Genomic DNA, 9322 nt, shown 5'->3' with positions numbered 1-9322 from the left:
TCTTATTAAAACATTTTATTTAAGATTACAGGTTATCCAAAGAACTGTCAGCCAAATGTAAAAAGTATTAGTTTCAGGATAATTTGTGGACAGTGCTAATACAGATATATTAAAAAAATACATTGTAATTACACTGGTATCACTTCATGTTAATATGGTTTACTTCCTTCTTTGTCTGTTCCTTTGCCACAGTACTTTTCCAGACCAGAGGAGGGTATAAAAATGCTCCTGGCTTTTTCACCGTGGTCTATCAAAACCTACTTTTTTAGATACATTCTGTGTATTTTTTTTACAGGTGATAGTAGATGTGATGGATTCACTGAAACTAAAACAGCTAATGCCACTGCGTTCGCTTGAGTCTAAATATTAGTCTAAGATAACTGATACTTCAGGTAACATGAGCTTTTTTAAAAAGTGTTTTGTGAATTTTCTGGGAAGGCAAGAAAACCATATTAAGCTTACTTGCCTTGCTTTCATGAGTCTTTAGACATAGGCATAGAAGTTGTTAGTTGCAGTACTTCACTTGCAAAGTAAAGGGATCAGAGATTCTTCCTCTGTCCTTTGCCATTTTCATCAGTTTTATTCTTTGATATTTCTTAGCACTCCCTTCTCAGAACTATACATGTAGTATATATATTCTATATATAATGATATATGTATATATGTCTATATTATAAACCTGGAGGTCAGAGTTCCCACTCTTCAAAGAAAAATTATTAATTTAAGCATTTGACTTGTTAGTGTTGTACAGCTGTTACACTGATTGAAAGCCAAGACATGGGTGGGGATATTCATGTGTGGTCTCCACACAGTTTAACAGTGTGCTGGTTGAACATCACATGTCTGTAATCTAACAAACTGCAGTGAAGCTTTTTCATTTGAATGCTGAACTCAAAGCAAAACAACCAGCAGAGAAATTGAGCATGTTTGAATAGTGCTTATCCTCTATCAACCTAAAAGCTATTGCAACTTTTTTATCTGTTCTTTGTAAGAACAAATTACTTCTACTTCTGCCTTCTCTGTGTGATCCACCATTGTTTCTACACATCTTTAGGTCCAGGACACCACATTAGTGGTACTGCAGCACAAGTACTGTGGTGCAAGGCTGGCATTCCTATAATCTACAACCCTAATTTATGAGCTACTAAAATATGGCATATTTCATCTGCCAGTAAATCTGTCAAGTTCCTGTATATAATGCTATTTATACTGCACACATACCAAGTACTCATCCTAGAAAGAAGCCTGGGTTCTTAATTAAGGACCAGATCATAAGAACTGCCAACAGCCAGACTGAGAGGAGAGCTGAAATGTCTTTATCATCAGTAATAACACTCTAAACCAATGAACTGTTGATAAAAGCTTTATTTTTTCCCCAACATAAAGCAGGTAAACTCAAAAAATAATTTAGTCAGTGAGTAATTTTTCTGTAAGTATCAGCAAACAGTTTACTTCTTATTAAAAAGGCTATACAAATAGTAATTTAAAAGATGTTAATTCAGAGCCATGAAAAAGGGAGGAAATGACCTTTACTTTGTTTCACATGAATCCCATTTGGGCTTTGCTATTTTTCTGTGACAAATATGGATATAGCTTACCAATACAAAACCAGGAACAGCTCTCTGAGCAACAAACTCCTCCTTTCTTCAGAAGTTGTGTAGAGATGCTAATAGAGAGCAACTGCTGCAAAAATCTTTGTTTTTAAAAAAAATCTTCTGGCTGTTGACCTTCATGCCCCAACATCAGAGGCTGTAGCTGGGTATCTGTAGCAATACAGTTTGTTGTCTGCTCCTCCACTCAGTAACAACTGATCAGAGAAGGAAACTGTGATTAGTATCAGAACTAAGCAAAGTAAGTATACAGAAGTTAAGGACTCAATTTTTCTTTCCTTTATAAAAAGCAGTAGTGAATAATGAACTGTTAATGCATGACTAAAACCCAGAATCAAAGTGCTGAAGCAACTTTGTCTCTTACTCTCCTCTTAAAATTAGAAGTGAAACTTGTGTAGGAAAGCTGCTAAAGCTTTTTCTGACTTCTACAGTAAACAGGAGCCACAGTCAGAATCTTGAACATTCACAGAATGGTGTTTTTTTTGTAATTTTAAATACGTGTGTACCACTGCAGTAGCAGAACAGCTTGCTATAGAGGATTATACAGTTTCCCCTTCTACATGCATGGACTGCCATGCCCCAGCTTTAGTCCAAATGGCAGAGCTACCTTGGAACATGTGTTTTGAGGGTAAGGTGCAGGGCTGTTCTTGTCTCTTCTTGTTTGGAATATCACTACAATGCTCAGTTACAGCCACAGAGCTACTGCTCCCACCCTTCCCCTTTGCAGGGTGTGGGGACATGCTGCAGTGCCTGGGACATCACCACCCAGACATCAAACACAGCACAGCTACAACTGCCTGTTCTCTTCTAGCTTTAAGCATAAGGAGGTAACAGCCTTTCAGCTCTTTTCTTAAACACTATGCATATAAATCAAGTAACTTGCTCTTCAGATTCTTACCCCTGCTTCTGTCCAGTCCACACACAAAACCTTGTCTTCGTGAGCAGCCAAGTCATACAGAGGAGCTTTGCAACTAGTGAAAAACAGGTTTGAAGCTATGTGAGCAATCACAGACAACAACTGGTCCCAGGGAGAAATGCTATCCCAATGCTATCAAACAGATGTGATCAAGCAGTTATAAACACACAGAGAGCACAGACATTGACCATCTGTGATGCTTCCTCTGCTTTCCCCAGAGCCAATCACTTCAGTATTATCCTCTCCTGCATCCCCAAAGAGGAAAGCAGCAGCATTTTTCATCTGCTTGCAAACAACTTTGAGACTGAAATTCAATCAGCTGTTAGAAAGAAAGAATTTATTACAACTTCCTTCTTCCATGTGTAGATGCTGCTCAACAGCGTATGTTTTCCAGCCCTGTGGTACACTACAAGTATTTTTCTCCCTTTTAGTATATGGTTGACTTCCAAAACCTAGAGGGTTTTTCACAAATGCACAGGTGTTTCCACTGAATGTCTCTGACTGCTTTTGCTATTTCATGAGGGGTAGCTCACCCTGTAAGCTTACATGCCTTTGAACAGCAACAAACACAGGTTTATTTTACCTCCTTGTGTCCCAAAGCTTCACAATGTTGTCCAGAGAACCAGAGATCAGCTGATGCTCGTGGGTAGGTGACCACTTCACAGATGTCACCCAGCCTGTGTGAGAAGTCAGAGACAGGAGGACCAAGGAGCCATCTGAATGGAAAGAGGTAAAAGCACAGACATTAGCAGATGCTAAAACCAGCACTTTGAAGATGCACACAAAATCCAGCACAATTGCAATTCAAGTTAAGTGTTAAATTTCCTCTAAATAAAATGAACAAAAATGTAAGCCACACAAGTTTTGGGGAAGGAAAAAAACCCAAAGAAACAATCCAAACCAAACAAAAAAGAAACCAACCTCAAACCACTCAAAACATATTGTCTTGTCACTAAATTTCCTTTTCAAAGATTTTGTTTTAAAGCAAACAAAAAAAAATTGGTTTTATTAACAACATGTAATATGCTAGTGAACTTTGGATTAGATTTACAGAAGATAAACAAGTAAATGTTATTTACTGTTTGTGGCCTTCCCGTACCTGGACAGAGTCTACAAAAAGAGATGTGTTCAAGGCCAGGCTGGGTGGGGCTCTAAGCAATCTGCTCTGATGGAAGGAGTCCCTGCCCAGAGCAGGAGGGTTGGAATAGATCATCTTTAAGGTCCTTTCTAACCCAGACCATTCTATGAAATGTGTCTGTGAAAATAAACCTGATAGGCCCAGTCATAATATCTGTAATTCCATCTGTTTATGAATAATAGCAGCATGTCTAAGGGACTACTGTTGCACTTTAATGATTATCAGCCTCAGTCTGAACCTTAAAATAAAAAATCCATTCTGCAATTGCACAGTTGAACATTCATTAGTAAATCTAAAAAAAGAGAATAATTTCTAAATTAGTAGGTAAGGCATTAAAACAAGTCTTGTGCCAGAATACAGAAAATAGATTTAAGCTTCGTATTTAATACAAGCCCCCAAATGGCTGATTTCAAGCAGAGGGACCAGAAATGTTTGTGAGATGTCTCTTGACAGGACAAAGTTCTGATTTTGAAGAAGGTCTTTGGGACCATGCATGTTTAAGCTCACCTTTGCTGCGAGGATCCCACAGTCTGATATGTCTGTCAGTGCTCCCTGATGCAAGACGTCGACACAGGGGTGAGTAGGAGACAGAATTAAACACTTTGTTTCCTGTCTGTCAATAAAGAAAATAATAACTCTTAAGACAGGACCTGTTATTTTGCACAGTTTTTTCTTTTTCTCTGAGCTGGGCTTCAGCTGAACCTACAGCCAGAGTATAGTGATCTCACCAAAGTAGATTTGAGATCTCCAGTCTCAGCATCCCAGATTTTAATGGTGTGGTCCCACGATGCACTGCAAATTTCTTCAGCATCTGACCACAGCACAGAGGAGATGGCTTCTGTGTGGCCAGAGAGGGTTGCCAGGGGAGTCTAGAATTTAATGGGGACAGACTTGAGTATGTTATCAAAATATCTATTATTTCAAAAAATAAAATGTCTGATTATCCTGAGACATACCAGCAGAGGTTTTAAAGTCACCTTTAGCAAAGAGAAATTATTTGTTGTGGCTACCCTTCTAAAGAAAAATCCTGGACAAACCCAGAGATCATCTTACCCTTGTTAGTCCAAGCTGTTCAGTTTTCTGCTTTTTCCGTGGTCTGTTAGCTGCTTCTTCCATTTCATCCTCTTCATCTGTAGGTACTGGGACAGAAGACAAGCAGACTTCAGCTACAGATTTTTAAATTCCATCTCCATGTAAGTAATTAAGCAAATCCCCATATTTACAGTGCCATCATGCAGGTGATAACAAGGTCTGAAACTGTGTAATTAACCAAACCAGTAACTCAGCATAGTGATGTATAACTTTACGAACACCCTACCTGCAGACCAGATCTTTAACATCTTATCCCAGGATCCACTGCAGAACTGCATGAACAGAAACATTTTGTTAAATGTTGATCCATATAGACCTTGGAAGAGAGACCTGATTGAAAAATGGGTTATAACACAAAAATAACAGTGCTGCGCTCCTAAAATCCCCCTCAAAATACATCAAATTATTCTTTTTACTTCCTTTGTAGGAAAAATATCTACAAAATACCTATTTCCTTCAGCACTAAAAAGTCTGACTTTAAACTGTCTGATATTGAGTCAAGCTGGGAACAATGACTCCACTTTTGGTAAGAGTGCTCATAACTGCTGAATTTTTGGGTGAAGGGAAAGAACCTCTTTACCACCTGCTTTTTCCAAGAACTCTGGAGTTTTTTTCCCACCAAAACCACCACGAAAATTTAGGTCAAATTTGAAAATAGTTCATTATAGCACACAATTCTCATGCATTTAAAGTAAAATACACTTTAATTTTAACTTGTTTTCTAAATTAAATGATTTTGTGATTCTGTGGCTTAGCATTAATGTGACACTCCTAATTCTCAATAACCACCACTTAAAACAAGACTGGAAAATTATCACTGTGTCATGAAATCATGATGATGAATATCCATGCAAGGGTAAAACCAGGATTTTTGAGGTACAGACTGCTAAATCCCAAAAGACAAAGGTTTCTTTCCAGAAGTCACTTACTTTGGTTCTTGTACAATCTACAGCCACAGACTCAACACTGCCAGCGTGTCCCCTGCAGCAGTGAAGGGCTTTCACTTTGTTTTTCTCCACGTTCCACTCCCAGAGCAGGACAGTTTGGTCCATGGAAGCACTGAGTAACAGGCACGATAAACTATCTGAGGAAGAAAAAAGTCATACTCACACTCAACTCAGCTTTCCAAAGTCTTTATAAATAATTATTTTAATCCTAGAAGAAACAGCAGATAGACAGAAGCTCATATATATTTCAGTTGACATCATGTTACCCTGCAAGTACAATTAATATAACTACATATACACCAGTATTTGCTGATGGAGACTGCAAGGTGGATAGACAACAATCATCTTAAAGTAACTATATTCATTATTGTCAAAGGACTATTTTATGTACACCATTATTTAATTTCTTACACCGCTGGCAGAGATTGAAATAATTACATTTAGATAATTAAATATTCATAGTTAAGGAATGCTAACATTTCTCCCCCAGCAGATCAAACTATTACTATTCCCCTGCTATATATACTGACCTTGCTTCACCCACGCCACATCCTTCACTACTTCTGTGTGCCCAGCTATTGTCATGATGGATTTTCCTTCCATGGACCAGATCCGAGCGGTCTGATCGTAGCAGCCAGTTAATATCCTACAGGATACAGCATTGGAAACATCTTTGTCTTTAAGACTAACAAATGGTTTCATGAAGTAAAGCCTCAACCAGAAACTTGGAAAACTATTAGCACAGTAACTGGTTTAAAAGAAATAGCTTGAAAGAGGAAAAAATATCTTTTTGCTACAGAGCATCATTAAAGACTTGTAACTGGAGGGCCAAGAGTACAGGCTGGAAAGACAAGGAGTGAGAGCACTGCATGTTCTGGCTGATGGGACTTAAGATCCCTTTTATAATTTACACAATTCAAAACTTGTTAGTTTTAGTATGTTGCCAAAGGTTCTCAAAGCATTTTCAAATCTCTACTTAATATATGAACATTACCTAGCTGATTGGGAAATGAATGTGAAAATACAGTAGAAAAAGGCAATTATGCCTCTTTGGCTTTTTTTCAGGAAAATCTCTGCAGAAAGGTATGCTATTCTATTTGTTGCTGATGGGTGTCACGTTGGAAGTCAAGGGTTTAAGCAAAAAACGAGTAATGAGGAGAACTTGTTTACCTTTCAGAAAAAAGATACTAAACAGCATTTGTTTTGTTCATTTGTATAAGCAGTATCATAAGTTCAGTGTCTCTAGCTGTTTTGTATCTATCACTGTCATGACAGTGTAACCAGTGAACTGCTTACAAAAGCAAGCAGCTGACTGGACAGGTTAAAAAAAAAAGAAAAAAGAACAAAACCCCCCCACCCAAGGGATTATTAAAGAAAAAAAATACTGATCTATTTGATACCATGCAAGAACATGAATAAGCAAGACAAAACTTATGGCTGGCTTAGTGCAGTACCATTCTTCAGTGGCTTGAACAGAACTGATCCAGTCATCATGGAAGATGCATTCTTCTGGCTGAGGGGCCATGTATTTCTCCACATACTCTATTTCCACCACTTCTTCCTGAGCTCACAGACAAAATATTTATTTAGTGATGTAGTGTGGTTTTGGTTTTTTTAATCACTAACAGGAAAATTTAACTGTAGTGTGGCATGAATATACAAGTTTATTGAGCAAAAGTCTTGGTATCCAAGTCCTTCACCACATCAATAGAACAAAAGTAATTAGAAAAAAAGTGTGAATTACATTACTTTCCATATTTTTATCAAATTATTATTAATAGCAAGCTGGAAGCAAAAGCAAGTGATTTCAGTCTTCTTATATTTTTCTTCTATATTTACTAATACAAAACTGGTGTCTAAACCATTGCAACATTTTCTAGAGGGAATATTAAACATCCCCTTTATCCCCCACCATAAGAGACGAAAATGTATTAATGAACTAAATAAGAGAAGAATTTCCCCTCTGAACTTTAGACAGACAACAGATTGTAAAACATTCCTTGCACTGCTCTGTCTGCAGTCTCTAATCACTGCAGTTCATAATGAATTTTAAAAATATAGGGAATTCTCCTGGGAAAGTAAGAAAAGAAATTAAACTGAGCAAAGAAATCTACCTAGCTGACAGCACAATATCTAAAGCAGATTGAAGTACACTGCCTAAGTCTGTTCTACTGTCCAAGAAAGGGAGACATTGAATATGACTTACTGTGGAAATATTTTCCATTTCCATGTGTGTGACCAGTGGCAATCGCAAGAACTGGCCATTGATAAGGAAGTCAAATTCCACATACTTATGATCCGCTGAAACAAATTGGGAAAAATCAATGCTCAGGTGTCACTATTTATTTGATACCATCAAGAATGGCATAATTTTGCGACTGCTTCAGGACAATGGAGCCAGGAAGAGTTTAAAAAAGACCCAAACATAAACAACCCCCTAAAACCCCCAAAATAAATGACAACAAGAACAAAAACCCCAACCAATTAATTTCTTTTCCCAGTTTTAAGTGGGCAGCCCATTACTTCCACAGGATTATTGAAGTTAAGAGGAAGGAAAATTTGCTGCTGGGGTTCAAATAGTTGTTTGCCCCTTATTGTATTTTCTCAGTAGCTCTGTGTAATCAAACCCCAGCAGTGCTTCCTGACTGTTCTGTAGGGATCTTCCCACTTGTTACCACCAGCATTTGTGGCAGCAGTAGGAAAATCCTAAGAACTTTTGGTTTATATTTCTCCCTTTGTAATGACATAAGTGACAAAGGCTCTGCATTTTAGCAGAAGCACTCCACCGTGCACCAGTTTTCTGTTCAAGATTGTTTGCAATGTCATGGGTGGAAAGCAACTTGCAAAAGGTTCAAGAAACAGGGTATAATACCACTGACCCAGTTTCTTATAGAAAATGGGATTTTCCAACAACACCTGACAAGTGTCTTTCCCCAGATCAGCTTTCGAGTTAGTCGGCCCATTTCAGCACCGACAGAATAGCCGAGGTTTTCTTAAAGGCTGCGACAAAACCGAAACCTCTGGTTTCATTAGTTCTTGTGCCAGGTTTTGGGAAATAAATCCATTCCCATCTGCTGTGGCAGCCTGGCCTGTGGTGCCGGGCACACACAGTGTTCCAGCCTTTGGTCCATTTCCCCTGGGAATGCCCGGCCGCGCCGGTACCCGCAGCGTTTCGGGCCAAGCTCCACCGCGGGCAGCCGGGCCCCAGCAGCGGGGCAGGAGCGGCTCGGCTGTGACAGCCGGGCCCGGCCTGGGCACACGAGGGACGCCGCGGCACCTACCGTGCGCTGCCGCCAGCAGCTTGTTGATGAGCTGGCTGAGGTCCGTGGTCTCGGAGGTCGCGGGCACCGAGAAGGGCACATCCTCCACGACGAACCTGCGGGCACAGCGCTGCGTTACCGCCTCTGCGCCACCCGCTCCCGAACCCACCCCCGGCCCGGGAGAGGAGGCCGCTCACCGGCGGTTCTCGGTGCGGAACCGCGCCGTCAGCTGCGCCATCGCCGCTGCTGCCGCGGATGGCGGCACCGGCCACGTGCGGCGGCGCGCCCCGGCCGAGCCCCCGCGGGACCGCGCGCCGCCCGCGTGCCGCGCGCCCGCCGCGCTCCCGAGAGGCCGCGCG

The 9322-nt window shown here is 40.2% G+C and overlaps 1 protein-coding gene across 1 annotated transcript; it reads right to left on the bottom strand.

The window, feature by feature from the left end:
• Positions 1 to 9268, bottom strand: WDR12 (WD repeat domain 12). The gene is made up of 13 exons (XM_021555383.2): positions 9161 to 9268; positions 8985 to 9079; positions 7910 to 8004; positions 7158 to 7264; positions 6234 to 6349; positions 5686 to 5840; positions 4983 to 5028; positions 4718 to 4803; positions 4393 to 4533; positions 4172 to 4277; positions 3110 to 3242; positions 2509 to 2581; positions 1 to 1807 (listed from the first exon to the last, which is right to left on the bottom strand). The coding sequence occupies exons 1-13, from the start codon at positions 9199 to 9201 to the stop codon at positions 1730 to 1732; spliced, it is 1272 nt and encodes a 423-aa protein (XP_021411058.2). The 5' UTR covers positions 9202 to 9268; the 3' UTR covers positions 1 to 1729.
• Between the last annotated feature and the right edge of the window lie 54 nt (positions 9269 to 9322).

The sequence above is a fragment of the Lonchura striata genome, chromosome 8 (assembly GCF_046129695.1).
Source record: "Lonchura striata isolate bLonStr1 chromosome 8, bLonStr1.mat, whole genome shotgun sequence".
NCBI classification, from domain to species: domain Eukaryota; kingdom Metazoa; phylum Chordata; class Aves; order Passeriformes; family Estrildidae; genus Lonchura; species Lonchura striata.
This window is presented reverse-complemented; position numbering and strand designations above follow the sequence as displayed.